Consider the following 19,928-nt stretch of genomic DNA (forward strand, 5'->3'; position numbering starts at 1 on the left):
GATCTTTAATTCAAAATAATGTTCAAGTGATAATCTTTATAAATAATTGAACATATTATGCATAAGATTCGAAATTGATGATTACACAACTATTATACCAAATGAACATTATACCAAACGGCCGTTATGCCAAACGAAATTATGCCAAATGACCTTTATGCCAAATGACCTACCACCAGTCATTGGAACTCTTCTCAAAACTGGCAGAAAACCCGACAACGAAACGCTTGAAACAGTTATGATCGAGGCGATAGGAATTATTAACTCGAGACCATTAACTTACATTCCGTTAGAATCCGCAGATCAAGAATCGTTTACTCCCAACCACTTCTTGCTTGGGAGTTCCAGCGGTATCAAGCCGTTGCCAGTGGTATCTATGGAGTACCGATCGACCCTGAGAAGCAGCTGGATATTGGCTCAGCATCTTTCCGACGGATTGTGGAGAAGATGGCTCACAGAATATTTGCCAGTGATTTCGAGACGATCTAAATGGTTCGACGACGTGAAGGATATTGCGGTAGGAGATTTGGTGCTGGTGGTGAATGGAACTATGCAAAATAAATCGACGCGAGGACGCGTTGAAAGGGTTGTTATCGGCGCAGTTCAGCTAAAACCATTGAATGAAGATGAATCAGCAGAAATCGAATGATAAACAACCCTTCAAGTTTCTTGCCTGATTACGAAAATTATTATAAAAAGTTTAATTTCGATCTTATTCCAATTGATAAAAGATAGTGCGTTAGGATATCGCTTATCTACCTATTTATATTGAATTAGGCATTGTTAAAAACATTGAGAAATTCTCACCAAATGGACAGATTAAAATAGCTTATCACCCCTATTCTTGTTTACGGACGAACGAAACTTTCGAACGAATGCAGTTTGTTCGAATCGTTTCCCCATTTGATTTTGCTGGCGTATACGGGAATGAGCATCAGCTTTCGTTCGAAAGCGCGCTAGTACGTAAACAAGAAGAAGGGTGTATATCGCAAAAATAGAGTGAGTAACATGTACACTCAGATAATAATTTAGTAGGTACCAAATAACTACTTTTTATGCAAAATGACGGTTTGGCTGGGTTCATGCATAACATGAATAAAACGTAGATGGATCAAGTTGAACTAAGTGTTATATAGTTACCAAATGCATATTTTTTAGTTATTTTTTAACTAAAACTGTGCATTTGACAGTTGAATGAAATAGCTAGTTTTTATGCATTTTATGACTTTTTATTAGTATCAATATTTGCTTCATTCTTTATAAATTTATAATTATTTTTCAAAATATAAAGTTGCTGTTATATACACAACGGTAATTTTACTACCATTCATAAACTCTCGTTTTATTAATTCCCAATAAAAACAGTCAAGTGCCAAATATCATAAAAAAATCATTTTCTATTATAAAACTGCAAACTGCAAAACTGATCGATCTGCAACTATTTTTTTCGTCAGAAATATTCTGCGATGCCCCGTCTTCTAGCGTCTATGCTGAGTATATTGTGGGATAGTTGCAGGAACGTACGCTGCGTTATCTGATGCTGTAAATTAAAATTGGAAACAAAACAAATCGGATCATTTTTTACCTATATCCAAGCCAATATCATGGTTGTCTTGTTGGAATTCAGCTCCCATGTTCATGAAGAGTGAAGAGCATGGAAAATCAATTCAAAATTTCTGCCCAATTAAGAGCGTGGGAACTAAAATCCGGAATGTCGGTCTGTAGAGAAAATATTCTTTTACTTACCATTATGCTTCAACAATAGCTCGTCTTGAAGTATGGCTATTTATCTAATAAAAGAATAAATGAAGTACAGTAAATTTGATTACTTCGACTGCTGTACCTAACAATGAAACTAGCAAGAACAGCTCTCGGCATGCTGTTCAAAAAAGTACTAGACAACCACTAATATCAAGTTATTCTTAATGATACTAAAATATATGCATTGGAGGTATAAATTTAAGAATTTGTCATGCATGAATTCAATTTAGTTAATTTATGACTTAAATAAAGTTCCCAAGTGAATTCATTATTTTCTAAGTGTAGGAGAAGAGGTGGTAAAATGAACAGTTGGCTATATTTATATTAAAACACTATTTAGGCGTATGTTCATCCTTCTTTTTTGCACACGTTTACCTCGAAATAAAATAAGGTACCTGAGCTAATATTTTGGTTTTGAGACCGAACGAATAGCTATTATTGCGCATAAGCCCCAAAATTTTATTCCCACCTTTGGGTTTCCGCGCCGAGCACTCAGCACCAAACTCTGCGACAAGGAGATAGTGGTCAAGTTGGTACTCCTGATTTTTTGACAATGGATCAATGAAAAAGCAAAATTTGCCGCTATGAATCGAGTAGATAGCGCCACCGTAGACCAGTTCCTTCAAAACCTCTCGCATGTTAACCTACATATAGTAGCGACTTTGTTTTGATGTGGTGAGTGCAAAATGAGTTACCTAAAATAATCCACTGATATCGATTGGTTGTGTGAGTGCACCGGTGTCAAAGAATAGAGCTTTTAGCTGAAAATTTAATTGTCAAATCCACATTTTGACAGCAATATAGATGTATGAGTGAAAAAAAATGTGCAAATGCTCTATCGCGGAAGCAGTCGCTGAAGACAAGTGTCAATGGTTTCAGTGACGAAACGAAAAGTTTCAATGCAAAAACCAATACCCAAGTAACACCAAGCATTACAATATTGCACATATATCAATCACAAATCGGCATTCCAAATGCTAATTGCATTAGATCTGTTTTAACAATGTGTTTTTGCATTTATTTATCAACTGTCAGACAACGTTACCCTAAATCAGCAGTACGAATGCAGCGATGCATTACTGGTGCTTTATTTCAACATGCCAAAGTAATGAACCATTAATTCGATCTTATAATTGCCCTTTTCCACTTTAAGTCAACTTTTAGGGCTGTGTTTTTTACAAGTATATATAGCTTCATGGTTACTTGGGTACTATCAGAAATATCAAACGAGGCCGTAAAAATAGGGTCTGATGTAATTTCTAACCATTTTTCCGCAAGCTTTAATTCTTAACAACCTTCACAAAGATGTTGCAGGGGTAAATAGTAAAATTATTGTTTTGCATAGTTAGAGGAAGAGTTATTTATCACAAGGCACGTATGTGGGTAAAATGAACACTTGTATCAAACTTTCACAAATTTATGATAAAAGTTGTGCAATTGTGAAGCGAAAGTTCAAGAAACAAACCGTATCAAATAACCAAGATAAAACTTTGAATATCTAAATTTAATTTAAAATAATTTATATTTTAAAACTTTTTTCCTTCTTTTATTATTTTGATAATTAAGAGCTTTTCAAAGTTATACCAGATTTTCAAAAGGCTCTCGTAATCTCAATTAGTCGTATATACAGTGCCAGAGTGAAAAAAGAAAATTAAATGTTTCAAAAGGGTTTTAGAAGCGATGTTCATTTTACCACCAGGCAGTGTTCATTTTACCCGCACTATTTTGTACATACGAAATTTCGATTATTTCGATGAAAACTATATAAAACAATGTTTATTAGCGAAAAATTGTTCAGTTCAATAAGAATATGAGTTAAATTGCTGAACCAAGTGGTAAAACTAGCAAATTCAAAACAGATTTTTGCCATATCTCCTCCAAGGATGTTATCGATCATTTAGTAATTTGCGTTCGATCATTTAGTAGTTTGTCAATAACTCATTCCAGAAGATGAATTTCTAAATGTGTTGTATGATGGACTTCTAGTGCGAAGGTTTATCTATAACTGTGCAATGGTTTGTTGTTAGAATTCAACTAATAACGGAGTTATAGCGCTAGTTGCAGTAGCTTTAACTAAATGATTGGAATTTTGTTATCATTTAGTCTAAGTTACTGAAACTATAGCTATAGCTCCGTTACTAGTTGAATTCAAACAACGAACCATTTGCCAGAGTTGGAGAAAAACCTTCGCGCTAGAAGTCCAGCGTACAACACATTTTGAAATTCAGATTCTGGAATAAGTTATTGACAAACTACTAAATGATCGAACGCAAATTACTAAATGATCGATAACATCCTTGCCTAGCATACATACACACCGACACACGGTATGTCCTCACTTCGTCGATCTTAGTCGATCGATTGTTGGTATCTAACATTATCCGAATCCCCAGACCTCCTACAAAAAGTTACCCTAGAGCCTTTACGTACACAAAGTGCGTTTTTCTGCCGACGACGAACATTACAAAAATTACTTCCATTCCCAACGAATAAAGTCCAGTGGTTCCTGTTGAAAGTCTTGCATACATTTTTGAAGCAATATAAAATATTCTTACTACCCATAAAAGCATAACTGTCCCATATATAGATAAGAAATTAAGCAAATATGTGACAGTTATAATTGCAGCGTCAGCATACCGTATGTTAATCTATGTCGTTCAACACATCACAGTCTCGTCAAAAAAATAAATTAAATTTCATTATATCGAATTAGTATCTCCACAGGGTCCTCCTGCATGCTTGTATGAAAAGCCGACAAAATAAAAATAAAAAGATAGAAATTTTTGCTTGTTATGTGCCTCTGGCTACTACAACTCAGACATGCTTTGCGTTATCACCGCTAACCCATGGAAGACCAGCTAAGATCCAGCATTGTTGCGAGCCAAATCCTAATCGAATTCTTCTATTTCCTTTTCCTTTCCTTCCCGTAGCTCGTCGGCGGCGAGTTCGACATGGAGCTGAACTTCGTCGTCCAGGACGCCCAGAACGTGAAACACATGCTGGAACTGCTGGACCACTGTCCGGCCAATCTGCAGGCCGAAGTGTGGAGCGTGTTCATCGCCATCCTCAAGAAGAGCGTCCGCAACCTGCAGGCGTGCACCGAGATCGGACTGATCGAACACGTGCTGGCGCGGTTACCACGGGCCGAGCCCATCGTCGCCGGTAAGTTGACCAGCATTTTCGTTTTCAAGCTCACCAATTTTAAAATTCAAACTCATCGATTCCGTCAGACCTGCTCATCGAGATGCTCGGCGTCCTGGCGAGCTACAGCATCACAGTGAAAGAGCTGAAGTTGCTGTTCGGTGCGATGAAGGCCATCAACGCCAAATGGCCCCGGCATTCGGCCAAACTGTTGAACGTGCTCAAGCAGATGCCCCACCGGAACGGGCCCGATGTGTTCTTCAGCTTCCCGGGGCGGAAGGGATCGGTAAGTGTCGATTTTTGCGGATTTTTTCTAAGAACCAACGCTCTGAGGCTTCCTCTCGGAGACTTTCGTAGATTCCTCCAGTAATCCTCCGAAAAAGGATGGGTCAAAGATTCGGAAATGGGTATCAAAAAATAGTTTCATCCAAAGTTTTCAACACAAACTTGGTATCAATAATTCCGTTGAACAATCCATGCAAAGCTAACCTGCGCAAAATGTTTATCAACAAAATGCGCATTGTCTTCTATCATTGCAATGTATTATTCTCTTCCAATAGGCCGTCGTTCTCCCGCCGCTAGCGAAATGGCCTTACGAGAATGGGTTCACCTTCACGACATGGTTCCGACTTGATCCGATCAACTCGGTCAACATAGAGCGCGAGAAACCCTATCTTTATTGGTAAGTCCCATACCTAATAACATGAAAATTTTGATTACCGATTACCGTCTTCCAAACAGCTTCAAAACGTCCAAAGGCGTTGGCTATACGGCGCACTTTGTCGGCAACTGCCTGGTGCTGACGTCGATGAAGGTCAAGGGCAAGGGTTTCCAGCACTGCGTCAAGTACGAGTTTCAACCGCGCAAGTGGTACATGATCGCCATCGTGTACATCTACAACCGCTGGACCAAGAGTGAGATCAAGTGCCTGGTCAACGGTCAGCTCGCGTCCAGCACCGAGATGGCCTGGTTCGTGTCGACCAACGATGTGAGTTACTTCCTGGAACCACGCTATTGGGAGGAGTTTGAAAACATTTTTTTACAATTTCACAGCCCTTCGACAAGTGCTACATCGGTGCTACACCGGAACTGGACGAAGAGCGGGTATTCTGCGGCCAGATGGCTGCAATCTACCTCTTCAGTGAGGCTCTGACAACACAGCAAATCTGCGCCATGCACCGGTTAGGACCCGGCTATAAGGTAAGTAACTGCCGCATGTTCCCAATTCTATCAAATGACAGTCACACTAACCGGCCACGTTTTTCTTTTATTTACCCTCCACAGTCCCAGTTCCGGTTCGACAACGAGTGCTACCTAAACCTGCCGGACAACCACAAGCGGGTGAGTTTCGAGCCGGCCGCCAGCGGGGGTAGCGGCAGCGGACTCGGCGGCACTGCGGCCGTTCCACCCTCCGCCGCCCTATCGTCCCTCTCGCCGACACCGCCGGCTCCGATCGAATCCAACATCCATCGGAACTTGGTGGCCAACGCTGCCGCCAAATCGGCACTGGGCCCGGCCACAACCACTGGCACCGCTGCTGGTGGCGGTGCGGGCGGTGGGTCCACTGCAGCAGCAGCTGCTGTTGTTGCTGCTGCTGGTACTGCCGCCGGATCCGGTGGCTCGGTTGCCGTGCTGGGCGGCGGCAGTGGCATTATGCTAGACGCTTCCGGCGAACCGTTTGATTTTGGCTCTGTAAGCATGCTTTTTGTGTTATTTACTTTTTGATTTAGTTTTAAGGTTTGGTTTAATATCCTGAGTTACACTGCGCAGTTAACTGTCCTGTGATGTCCCGCAGGCTTGAAGAAGTGAGGAAAGCAGGTTTAAATATTTTTTATAACAACATATAAATAAATTATTTATGCGATTGAAGTGTGAATGTAGATGTTTGTAAGAAAAATACATGATAAATGTAAATTATTTCTTCTTGTTTTTCGAGAGAAGATATTTCTTTCAATCATGGTGCTTTTAAAGACGCTCCAGAAGATCGTGAAGTACTTTACATTTAGCGCGTATTTCATGAAGATAGGACGAGATTTTATTTTTATTATTTTAATACCAAACAACATTTTAATCAGATTCAGTGGAGATCAATTTGAACCATTAGTTTAAAAAAACAGAAATGCGGATTAATTGAAATGGAATGACAATAACAACATGGATTGAATTGGTCCATCAGCAAACGATGAGTTTGGTCAACTTAATGGACGACTTAATGGAATCGTAGATGCGTTACTGCAACCAAATCGGACTGAATTGTAACTCCGGTGTGTTATCCCAAATTGGTGAAATATATCGCGTTTTGTATTCGTTTTTTTTGTATCGCGGAGTATGTTACGTTAAATAACATGAGACTGAGACGTGAAACTGAAGTGAAAGGCAGGTGTCCCGGGTTTTGGTCTCCTATGTAATTTAAATGCGAGCGGGTTTTGCGTTGTCCGTAACAGGATAAGAAGCCTACATGAACAAAGAAAAAGTTTCCCGAAGTATAAACTCAATCGCAGGAAAAAATTACGGGTAAAAATTCCATCTCTACACAAACAGAACCAAATCTCGCAATCCAAGATGCATGGATGTGGTATTGAACTAGTGACAAGTAACGTTGAGATGGGACTAAATTTTATTTCTTCTGTTATGACAAAGAAGACTTAAATCTACCTCCCACGATTGCGGAAATGACGGAAATGATTTATTATGGAAAAAGTGAGACAGTGAGAAGTGAGGATTGACAAAGGAGAAGCGAGTAATGAGAGCTGAAAAATAATTTGTGAGAAGTGAGTAGTGAGAATTGAAAAATTAGTGCGAAGTGCAAAATTAGAAGTGAGATGTGAAAAGCGAGAAGTGAGAAATGGGTGGTGGGAAATAAGCAGTGAGAATTGAGAATGAGAAGTGAGAATTTGAAAATGAGCAGTGGGAAGAAAAAAGTGAAAAGTGAGAATAACGAAAGAGAAGTGACAAATTAGATGTTAGAAGGAAAAAGTGAGAAAAAAGTAGTGAGAAATGAGAAGTGATAAATAAGAATTGAGGAGTCAGAAATAAGAAGTAAGAAGCGAAATGTGAGAAGTGAGAAATGAGTAGTGAGCAGAGAGAAATGAGAAGTGTAAAATGAGAGGTAAGAAGCGAATAATGAGAATTGAAAATCAGAAGTGAGGAGTGGAAAACTGAAAAGTGAGGAGTGATAAATGAGAATTAAGTAGTAACAAGTAAGAAATGGGAAATGAGAATCAAGTAATAATAATAGAGAAATGAATAGTGAGAAGTGAGAAGTCAGCAGTGATTATTTAGAATAGTGAACGGCATGTGCACCAATTGGAATTTCATAGGCGGCAGCGTAATAGATAATTTTTAGTCGGCGGCGGCATCAGTCGACGTTAACTAATTTTCTGCTACAGATTTTTTTCGGAATTTCTCAAAAACAGTTCCTTCTGAAATGTTCCCAGAATTCGTCCAGAAATTCATATAAAAATTCCTACGGAACAACCTCCAGGGATTCCTTCGGAATTTACTCGAGGGATTCCTCCGATAGGTCCTTCAAGAACTCCTCCGGAAGATCCTCCAGGAACTCCCACGGAATTTCCTACTGAAACTTCTCCGGAATTTCCTCCTGGAACTCCTCCGAAACTTCCTCCTGGAACTCCTCCGAAACTTCCTGCTGGAACTCCTCCGGAAGTTTCGTCAGGAGCTCCTCCGGAAGATCCTTCAGGAACTTCTCCGGAAGATCCTCCAAAAACTTCTCCGGAACTTCCTCCTGAAACTCCTACGGAACTTCCTCCTAGAACGCGGAACTCTAGAACTCCTCCGGAAGTTCCGCCAGGAACTCCTCCGTAAGTTCCGCCAGGAACTCCTCCGGAGGTTCCGTCAGGAACTCCTCCGGAAGTTCCGTCAGGAACTCCTCCGGAAGTTCCGTCAGGAACTCCTCCGGAAGTTCCGTCAGGAACTCCTCCGGAAGTTCCGTCAGGAACTCCTCCGGAAGTTCCGTCAGGAACTCCTCAGGAAGTTCCGTCAGGAACTCCTCAGGAATTTCCGTCAGGAACTCCTTAGGAAGTTCCGTCAGGAACTCCTCCGGAAGTTCCGTTAGGAACTCCCCCGGAAGTTCCGGCAGAAATTCCTCCGGAAGTTCCGTCAGGAACTCCTCCGGAAGTTCCGTCAGGAACTCCTCCGGAAGTTCCGTCAGGAACTCCTCCGGAAGTTCCGTCAGGAACTCCTCCGGAAGGTCCGTCAGGAACTCCTCCGGAAGTTCCGTCAGGAACTCCTCCGGAAGTTCCGTCAGGAACTCCTCCGGAAGTTCCGTCAGGAACTCCTCCGGAAGTTCCGTCAGGAACTCCTCCGGAAGTTCCGTCAGGAACTCCTCCGGAAGTTCCGTCAGGAACTCCTCCGGAAGTTCCGTCAGGAACTCCTCCGGAAGTTCCGTCAGGAACTCCTCCGGAAGTTCGGTCAGGAACTCCTCCGGAAGTTCGGTCAGGAACTCCTCCGGAAGTTCCGTCAGGAACTCCTCCGGAAGTTCCGTCAGGAACTCCTCCGGAAGTTCCGTCAGGAACTCCTCCGGAAGTTCCGTCAGGAACTCCTCCGGAAGTTCCGTCAGGAACTCCTCCGGAAGTTCCGTCAGGAACTCCTCCGGAAGTTCCGTCAGGAACTCCTCCGGAAGTTCCGTCAGGAACTCCTCCGGAAGTTCCGTCAGGAACTCCTCCGGAAGTTCCGTCAGGAACTCCTCCGGAAGTTCCGTCAGGAACTCCTCCGGAAGTTCCGTCAGGAACTCCTCCGGAAGTTCCGTCAGGAACTCCTCCGGAAGTTCCGTCAGGAACTCCTCCGGAAGTTCCGTCAGGAACTCCTCCGGAAGTTCCGTCAGGAACTCCTCCGGAAGTTCCGTCAGGAACTCCTCCGGAAGTTCCGTCAGGAACTCCTCCGGAAGTTCCGTCAGGAACTCCTCCGGAAGTTCCGTCAGGAACTCCTCCGGAAGTTCCGTCAGGAACTCCTCCGGAAGTTCCGTCAGGAACTCCTCCGGAAGTTCCGTCAGGAACTCCTCCGGAAGTTCCGTCAGGAACTCCTCCGGAAGTTCCGTCAGGAACTCCTCCGGAAGTTCCGTCAGGAACTCCTCCGGAAGTTCCGTCAGGAACTCCTCCGGAAGTTCCGTCAGGAACTCCTCCGGAAGTTCCGTCAGAAACTCCTCCGGAAGTTCCGTCAGGAACTCCTCCGGAAGTTCCGTCAGGAACTCCTCCGGAAGTTCCGTCAGGAACTCCTCCGGAAGTTCCGTCAGGAACTCCTCCGGAAGTTCCGTCAGGAACTCCTCCGGAAGTTCCGTCAGGAACTCCTCCGGAAGTTCCGTCAGGAACTCCTCCGGAAGTTCCGTTAGGAACTCCTCCGGAAGTTCCGTTAGGAACTCCTCCGGAAGTTCCGTTAGGAACTCCTCCGGAAGTTCCGTTAGGAACTCCTCCGGAAGTTCCGTCAGGAACTCTTCCGGAAGTTCCGTCAGGAACTCTTCCGAAAGTTCCGTCAGGAACTCCTCCGAAAGTTCCGTCAAGAACTCCTCCGGAAGTTCCGTCAGGAACTCCTCCGGAAGTTCCGTCAGGAACTCCTCCGAAAGTTCGTCCTGAAGTTCCATCGGAAGTTCCCTCAAGAATTCCTCCGGAAGTTCCGTGAGGAATTCTTCCGGAAATTTCGTGAGACTCCTCCTGAAGTTCTATCAGGAATCCCATCGGAAGTTCCGTCAGGAGTTCCTTCGGAAGTTATGTCAAGAATTGCCTCAGAAGCTCTGTCGGGAATTCCTCCGGAAGTTCCGTCGGGAATTCCTCCGGAAGCTCCGTCAGAGATTCCTCCTAGAAGTTCCGTCACGATTTTTCCCAGGACGTTCCATCTAGAATTCCTTCAGGAAGTTCCTTTAGGAATTCCTCCTCAAGTTCCGTCTGGAATTCCTCCAGAAGGTTCCGTCAGGAATTCTTTCAGGTAGTTCCGTCAGGAATGCCTCCAGGAAGTTCCGTCAGGAATTCTTTCAGGACGTTCCGTCAGGAATTCCTCCGAAACTTCCGTCAGGAATTCCTCTGGAAGTTCCGTCAGGAATTCCTCCAGAAGTTCCGTCTGGAATTTCTCCGGAAGTTTCGTCTGGAATTCCTCCGGAAGTTCCGTCAAGAATTTTTCCGTAAGTTCCGTCAGGAATTCCTCCGGATGTTTCTTCACGAATTCCTCCAGAAGGTCTTCCGGAAGTTGCTCCACGAATTCCTGCAGTTCTTCCTCAAGAAATTCCTCCGGAAGCTCCTGCACAAATACTCCCGGAAGTTCCTCACTGAATATCGGATGTTCCTGCAGGAATTCCTGCGGAACTTACTCAAGGCATTCCTCAGTTCCTCCAGAATATTCTCCCGTAGTTCCTTCAAAAATTTCGCCAGGAATTGCTCCAGAAGTTCCTCTGAAAGGTTTCCTTCACCAGGAATTTCTGCGGAACTTTCGTCAGGAATTCCTCCAATAGTTCCGTCAGAAATTCTTCCGATAGTTCCGTCAGGAGTTTCTTCAAAAGTTCCGTCAGAAATTCTTCCGATAGTTCCGTCAGGAGTTTCTTCAAAAGTTTCGTTTGGAATTTCTCTCCAAGTTCCGTCTGGAAGCTCCGGAAGCTCCGTCAGAATTTACGTCAGGAATTCCTCCGCAAGTTCCGTCAATCTTTACATCGTGTAAAGGCACTCTCCCTAGGCCTTATCAAGGCTCTCTTATAACGCATTCTTCGCGTCATTAGGATATTCCTTCGTTAAGGCACCACGTAAATGCGGTCGCTTATCGGCTTCCACCGGATAACTCGCCTAATCTGCCTACCGCTCTCCATGACGTCAATTCCACGTTCGGCTCTGCCAATGCCGCTATATTAGATGTAGTACATACTTGTATAAAGTGTTTGCTATGGGATCTATCGCTCGAAATTCACGTTCTCCGGTTTTGGGCAACCGTGTTTCCTTGATTTGCCGCTCACGCCTACCTTCTGTGCGGATTTGTTCAAGGGTGTCACGTTCCAAAATTCGACTTTCCAATCGGTGTCCTTGGTTGCCGGGTCGGTTGCCGTTGAATCCATCCATTGAGAAGTGATTAGTGACAAATAAGAAGTAAAAAGTGAGAAAAGTGGTTTGAGAAGTGAAAAGTGAGAAATGAGATTTGGCCAAAAATAAATTGTGGCAAATTGTTATTCTCATTGTCAGCTCACGAGAATAGCGCCACGGAGATATGACGTCATACTTCTAACTAACTTAGCTTAGCTTAGCTTGATTGACTGTAACCATCGTAGTTGCTAGTCGTGATTGGCCGAGAAACAACAAATAATGCACAGCTCACCAATTGAATAGTTTTCTCGGGACTAGAAAGCTATTCTGACTGTACATGCTTCGGAGTTTCTTTAACTCAAGACCAATAACGATGCCGGCCACGTCCAGTCACAGTCAATTAGGATAAGGGGAGGAAAATTAGTTCGACAATCATTGCTACAAGAGACCGATGAATCCTCTGCATCTCCATGAGCGCACTGGAAAGGAATAGCATGTTAGTTGGGAAGGAAATATATTGGAAATCGGCTTGGTAAGCGACTAATTGTTTCTTTTGAACGACGCAATATTCATGAGGATACAAAATCGGAAATGCAACGCATGTCTTACGAATTTTCCCGAAGACTGATTCGATATCTTAACTACTTGGCGACGACTAAAACACGCACTGCACAACGCTTGCTCGATGGCTACTCAGAAACACATTATCGTTTTCTGATTAATTTACGCATCCGCACAATGCAGAACAAAATTTCGTTTTGCTTTCCACATAAGGGGTCGTTCAACAATGATGTCACAGGTTTTAGGGGGAGAGGGGGTCTTAGATTTTGTGACACTACATATACTAGGTATAAGAAAAAGCGTGTCAGAGCGGGGAGGGGGGTCTAAAAATTTCAAAAAGTAGTGGACGTCATATTTAATTTCGAGAAGAAGCAGAAGCGATGACTTCGATAACGGCTAGGAATAAGGGGTAGTTGCCATGGCTATATGCCCTAAATGTCAATCACAATCCGATTACATATTCGAACTAATCCTGGACAAATGAAAGTTGAAACCGATAACGAAAACATTGTCAAATAGAAAGCCAATTTGAATGCTATAATCGAAGCCTAATCATGTGAAAATAAATCCAAACAATTTGCCAAATCGAACTTGAAATAATATACCAGACAGAATTTAGAATAGAACTCTGAACAGATTTTCAAATCAAATGTCAAATTTGTAATCAGCATAATACAATTTCGAATGACATGCAAATCAGAATGAAGAAAAAACGAAATATTTGCAAACAAAACGTTAATATCTGAACTCCACTTTAAATTTTATTTTTATTTAATATTTATCTTAGTTATCTTAGCATGATGCAAGTAGAATCTCTCTCTCTAGTTGAATGAGCTTTGTTTTGCGTTATAACTTCGTGTTCGTCATTGTATGAGTGTTCGATTAATTAGTGGCCAATGAGTGTTTTATTTTTAATTTTCGCCCCGTAAAAACTAATCCCAATCCGCTATGCTGCAGGTGCTGTACGACGGCAAACTTTCGAGTGCAATCGTGTTCATGTACAACCCGGTGGCCACCGATGGCCAGCTGTGTCTGCAATCAGCCCCCAAGGGCAACCTGTCCTTCTTTGTACATACGCCCCATTCGCTCATGCTACAGGTTTGTATTCGCTTCTTTTTTTTTTCAATGAAATATTTGTAAACTGGATTGAATTTTCGTTCCCACCACAGGACGTCAAAGCCGTAGTGACCCACTCGATACACTGTACGCTCAACTCGATCGGTGGAATTCAGGTGCTATTTCCGCTGTTTTCCCAACTGGATATGCCCTACGAGGGCACCGACGTCAAGAAGGATCCAACCCTGTGGTAAGTTGATTCATTTCGATCGAATGAAAATTGTTATCGATCTAATAACGGGTCTGTATTCCTTCAGTGCAAAACTGCTCGGATTCATCTGCGAGCTGGTCGAAAGTTCGCAAACCGTTCAACAGCACATGATTCAGGTAAGATCCTCAAGTCTAAATCATATCACGCGTGAATGTAACGTTTTCCTTGGTTTTTCTCAGAACCGCGGCTTTCTGGTGATATCGTTCATGCTGCAACGCTCGTCCCGGGATCATCTGACGTCCGAAGTGCTCGGCTCGTTCCTCAGTTTAACCAAATATCTGGTCACGTGCCTGTCGGCCAATTCGGATCTGCTGCTGAAACAGGTTCGTATCGCTTTATGCAGTGCTAGCATTCTCACATGTTTGGGCTCCTACTCTACACTGAACCCCCTGTTTGGAGAGTAGAAATCAGCCGTGGAGGAGACTCCACCACTTCCACTAGGGAAAATCTTAGGAAATCCACCTCACCGTAGCTGGAAACCGGTTTTCTTCTTAGGAGATGGGATGCGAATCGAACCTATTTTCCGGTCAAATGGTAGATTGATCAAGCTAGACATAAAGACACGTCACTGGCACGTAGAAAGCAAATGGACTCTACACACACTGAAAGAAATGATCTCGTGCACATTTTGGCTTGAAACGCGTAGAAAAAACCCTCGGTGACGGACAATGCGCATTGCTATATGGGATAACACCAACGCAACGAAACTTCATCATTTGCACTAATTCACTCAATGTAAATAGGCACTAAACTTAGTTTCCGCTACCATCAGCTAAAAAACACGACAGAAGTATTGACAACTGAACGCTTTCAGTGGCTGTCATCGGTGTTGTCATCGTTTTGCACACGCTTCAATAATTGAACGATTTGTATCATATTTCCCACAGCCTTTCGAAGTATCCCCTTTACCAATTGTTTCGAAATCAGTGTTACAAGTTTGATAATTTAATACGATTCTCTCAAATTGAAACATAAAAATGATGAAAATTACATCGTCCTATTAGTTCCACCTAAATAGATCTCCCACAGCCGACACAGACGGCCACTGAACTCGAGCGGGGTTCACAAATAAAGCAACTCGGTCGGTTTACTTTTCCCCGAATCGACAAGGGGGGGTATCATATCTCGCTTTTCCACACCCCCCAGCGGCCGCCCTCGGTGTTCGCCCGCCAGCCAGTCGACGGAGTCCTAATTGTTTTTCGCTTTATTTGGATCCCGCCGAATGGATCCGTTCGGATGGAAAGATTTCTGCAGATACACTGTCAACTGCCGATGATGGTGCGTCGCGTCCCGTCGCCCCAACGACGACCGCCCCTAATCCGGGAGGAATCTGATTTCGGGGTATTGTTTCTGTTGTCATCCGTTGTTTTCGGTTTGTCTATTTAGGTATTATGTTTTCTTTCGCCGATGAAACGCAGTTGCCTCATGCGGATATTTTAGGGACTTGATTCCATCACTAACTGTCTCGTTATTAGATAGCGAGACGGTCGAGTGTGGGACGACAATATCGGTTTTCTGGAACGCAGTTGTTTCAGTTTGGAAACTTGATTAGTGGGCGCCTTTATTGAGATTCGAGGCAAAAATAATTGTGTTCGTTCAAAGAGGATTGAAGAGCCTTGAACTCAAATTTTCGTAATTACTTTTTATGCAGACATTTCTTGCTCAGTGTTCTTGATAAAAAGTATAAAACAAGCCAAGTATTTCCTGTGAGAGTGCTTGAAGTCTACCCATTGAAAACAGTCATAAGAATATTTGGACAATTTTTACCAAGAAATTCGGAAGAATTTCTTCCTAAAAAGCATTTCACACGGATATTCAGAAACTTTTCCAACTTTCCGAAAAAATATCCTCCGAACCTCCGAGGAAAATTCTTTCGAATTTCCGGAAGTAGGTGGTTTTGTGAATTTCCGAAGGAAATTATGTCGATTTAAAAAAAAAATCTTACTGAGTGAAGAGCTGATCCAAATATAAAAATTCACATACATGAAGACAAAAAATCTCACTTTTCGCTTCAAAATTGAAAAATGCGAAGGAAGAAATAAGAAATTAGGAGTTATGGGTGAGAAGTTATACTTCTCACTACTCATATTTTATTTCTTACTTCTTGCTGGTTACTTGTTATTTTTCACTCTCAACTGTGAGAAGTAAGATATGAGAATTGAGAGATAGCAAATGAGGTGTGAGACGTCTCACTTCTCATTTCTCATTTGTTATTTCTCTCTTTTCATTTTTCTTTTTTCATAGTGAGAAATAAGAAAAAGGATTAACAAACGAGTAGGTAAAAGTGAAAAATAAGATGTACGAAGTAAGAAAAGAAACATCTCACTTATGAGAGTTAGAAATCAGGCGCTTCACTTTTCACTTTCCGTTCTTTACTTTGCACTATATATTTATCACTTCTTACTGCGAAAACAGAAAAGTGTGAAATGAGATGTGAGAAATAAGAAGGGAGAGGTGAAGAATAATAAGTGAGATGGGTGACGTCTCATTACGGACGTCTTTACAGTGAAAAATGAGAAATAAGAAGTGCGAAGCGAGAAGTGAGATGCCTCACTTCGCACTTCCCACTTTTTACAGTGATGAGCAGTAAGACGTCTCGCTTCTCACTATTCGCTTCTTATTTCTCACTTCTCACTGTAAAAAGTGAGAAGAGCTAAGTTGGAAAGGAGACGCCTCTCTTCTCATTATTTCTAACTTCTCATATCTCACTTTTTCGCAGTGAGAAGTAAGAAATGATGATTGAGAAGTGAGAAGTGAGACGTCAAATGACCTACAGCAAACTCTTTCTTTTAATCGATATTAAAGGGACCATCGAGTTAGGGAACACATTATATTTTTTCCCTAAAATATCAAATACTTTTTATAACATATAGTAATATGATTGCAGGTCAGTGGCCGAATGCCATTTGGCCGAAAGGGTCAATTTTGGAAGAAAGGTTCATTTGGTCGAATAGTTGAAATTGATTCCTTTTCGAAGTGAACAGTCAAAAGTGAGACCTGAGAAATGACATGTCCGAGGTGAGTACAGGGCAGTAAGAAATGAGTACTGAGAAATGGAAGTGAATACTTAGTAGTAAGGTATGTGTGCACATATGTGTGCAGTAGCAAATGAGAAATATGAATGGAGAAGGGAGTGGTGAGAAGTGAGGTGTGAAAGTTGCGAAGTGAAAAGCAGGAAGTGAGTCGGTCAAAGTACGAGACACTGAAGACGGCCTTAATGTTGAGGTCACTAAATGGAACTCGTCTTATGACAAGTTAAGACATTCCACTAAAAACTCATTTTTATGAGAAGTAAGTAATGAGGAAAATAGAAGCAAGAGCCAAGAAGTTAGGAAGATTGGGATGTGAGAAGCGAGGTAATAATAAAAATAATGAAAAACAGGAATACCGTCTTCGACCAGAGGTCGTACAGACTGAACACTCAACACCTAGCATGAGACAACGGACAGGACGTATAACACCCAGTGGACCAGTGGAGAATTTTTCGATCACGAAAAGTTTCCTCCTTGCCGTGGCGGGAATCGAACTCAGACTCACACTAACCGCACGGCCATGAAGCCCACGATGATGAGAAGTGAGAAGCGGGTATCTCACTACCCTAAGACAGAAAAAAGAAGGAAGAAGTAAGTAGGGAGAAGAAAAAATATAAAGGAAGAAGGAAAGGGGACGAAGGAATAAGGAAAACAGGAGGAAAAAGAAATAAGGAAGATAGAAAGAGAAAAAAGGATGAAAACGGGAGACAGTAGAAGGAAGGAAGGAAGAGGTAAGAAAGAACAAAAAATAAGAAAAAGTTGAAGGAAAAGGAAGAACGAAAAAAGTAGAAGGAAGAGGCAATCAGGAAGAACAAAGATGGAAATAGGTAAAAAAGAAGGAAAAAATGAGCAAAAGGAGGAATCAAATAAATTGGGAAGGTTATATTTATAATTTTCAATACTCACATCTCACTTCTTACCAGTCAAATGTTCACTTCTCATTCCTCACTTTTCATCTCTCAATTCTTACTGCTCACTACTTACCTATCACTTAGCACTTTCCAATTCTCTTTTCTCAATTCTCACTTCTCACATCTTACTTTTTACTTCTTACTTGTCACTTCTCACTTCCACTATACATTTCTGACTCCTGACTTCGATTTTCTCATTTCTCGCTTCTTACTTTTTACTTCTCACTTCTTTCTAACGAGGAAATAAGGATGAAAAGGGGAGGAAAAAAGAAGAAAGAAGGAGAAATAAGGGAAAGTGTAAAGGAAAAGGGAGAAAAATTATATTAGACCAAAGAGGGAATAAAGAAAAAAATGCTCACTTAGCAATTCTCACTTTTCAATTCTCACTTCTCACTTCTTACTTTTCACTTTTTACTTCTCACTTCTTCTTATTACTTCTGACTTCTCACATTCTACTTCTTACTTTTCACTTCTCGGTTCGTATTATTTGTTTCTTAAATCTCACTTAGCACTTCCCACTTCTCACTTCTTACTTTTCACTTCTCACTTATTCATACTTCTCACTTTTCTCTTCTCACTTTTCGCTTTTCATTACTCACTTCCCACTTCTCACTCCAACTTCTAACTTCTCATTACTCAGTTTACACTACTCAGGTATCGGCTTACGGAGGGGACGCAGTATGCTAGATTCAAGGGACATCAAGTAAGGGAGAGTTAACTGTATTTGGCCAAATAACATATTTGGCCGAATGACCTGTTCGGCCAAATGACCTTTTTGGCCAAATAACCAATTAGGCAACATGACCTATTTTGCCAAATGATCTATTCGGCCAAATGACCTATTCGGCCAACCTAACAAACAATTTAAATTAATTGCATATTGGTCTTGTTGTGTAGGGGTTATCGCGCCTATCTAGAGAGTAGGAGGTTGAGGGTTCGAGTCCTTCGAAGACACGTGGATCCTTTCTCGCAAATTTCATATCAATTTGTCCATTTCGAAACATGTGCTGTGCATATGCACAACCAAGATATTTAACAAAAGAAACAATTTAAGCCGAACAAGCTAGTTTTTTGACCGAAGAAGCCTATTTTAGGCTATATAAGCGATTTATTCGATTACATTGTTTGTTGGAAAATAACCTATTCGGCCAAATATTCTATTCGGCCAATTAATTTATTCGGCCAAATAACCTATTCGGCCAAATTACCTATTCAGACAAACGACTTTTTCGGCCAAATGACATACTCGTCCAAATGAACTATTCGACCAAATGAACTATTCGGACAAATGACTTAGTCGGCAAAATGACCTATTTGGCCAAATTACATATTCGGCCTTATAGGCCGTTCTTCCAAATGCCTTTCGGCTAGATAGATGGTTTCGGCCTAATGTTTTGTTCGGCCAAGTGACATTCGATCAAATGGCTCTCATCCAAACGACCCTTCCCCTTCTCCTGCTCTGGCATAGTCCAATAAGTGTGTGTTTTTCCGCTATTGCTCAGCAGCTGAATCTTCCAGACACTAGAAGCAAGACACGAAGCGGTTAAAAGGCCAGTGCCAGGTGCCGTTGCAAATCCGACTAAGAAGCAAGCAGTTAGGGAACAACTCGCCAATCAGCTTCTAGCCAGACAGAAAGCGTGGAAGGGGAAACATCGTAGGCGAGAGCGGAGGATGCGTGAGCTGGAGTTGCAGCTACAAAATGAGATAAAAGAGCAGTTGCAGTAAGAGAAGGGAATGTTGGATGCTCAACTGGCTGCATAAAAGGATTTTTTTTTGGGAATTTGAAAATCAACAACTGCATTTTCGTCCAAGGACGAAGTTGGCGTTGCGGTGGTAGGTGGAAGAGTACCGGAGCAGACAGTCAGAGCAGCAGTCAACGAAGGGAAAAAAGTTGTCGATCATGGATTTCAGGGGAGCCTCCCCGAAAGGTAAAGAGCAGCTTGGAGCGAAAGTGGTCATGATGGCGAGACTCTGACGAAATCGGCCGTTTCTCGAAACAGCAGCTAACCGCTCGAAAAGCAGCGTCCTAGCATCTTATCCGATGTTTCGTGGAGATACGGCTGCTGTTTATCAGCAGTTTCGAGCACACTACATCGGCGTGCCCGACGATTCCTTTTGATGATGTGGTAGCCAAACGGTTCAAAACTGAAGAGTTATTGGAGCCGTTGATATAATAACGTCG

At 42.2% G+C, this 19,928-nt stretch overlaps 1 protein-coding gene across 17 annotated transcripts in view; it reads left to right on the plus strand.

Annotated features, from left to right (window-relative positions):
• LOC134206396 (neurobeachin) overlaps positions 1–19,928 on the plus strand; it is a 486,080-nt gene that overhangs the window by 310,355 nt on the left and 155,797 nt on the right. For 12 of the 17 annotated variants that reach the window (XM_062682098.1, XM_062682101.1, XM_062682099.1 and 9 more), the window contains 10 exons: positions 4,692–4,923; positions 4,992–5,188; positions 5,463–5,584; positions 5,644–5,890; positions 5,956–6,102; positions 6,187–6,594; positions 13,434–13,574; positions 13,646–13,782; positions 13,850–13,919; positions 13,983–14,126. In XM_062682098.1, coding sequence (XP_062538082.1) covers positions 4,692–4,923; positions 4,992–5,188; positions 5,463–5,584; positions 5,644–5,890; positions 5,956–6,102; positions 6,187–6,594; positions 13,434–13,574; positions 13,646–13,782; positions 13,850–13,919; positions 13,983–14,126 — 1,845 coding nt within the window. The remainder of the gene's footprint in view (positions 1–4,691; positions 4,924–4,991; positions 5,189–5,462; positions 5,585–5,643; positions 5,891–5,955; positions 6,103–6,186; positions 6,595–13,433; positions 13,575–13,645; positions 13,783–13,849; positions 13,920–13,982; positions 14,127–19,928) is intronic. The other 5 variants (XM_062682106.1, XM_062682107.1, XM_062682108.1 and 2 more) reach the window with 1 other exon arrangement.

Source organism: Armigeres subalbatus, chromosome 1 (assembly GCF_024139115.2).
Source record: "Armigeres subalbatus isolate Guangzhou_Male chromosome 1, GZ_Asu_2, whole genome shotgun sequence".
Taxonomy (NCBI): Eukaryota; Metazoa; Arthropoda; class Insecta; order Diptera; family Culicidae; genus Armigeres; species Armigeres subalbatus.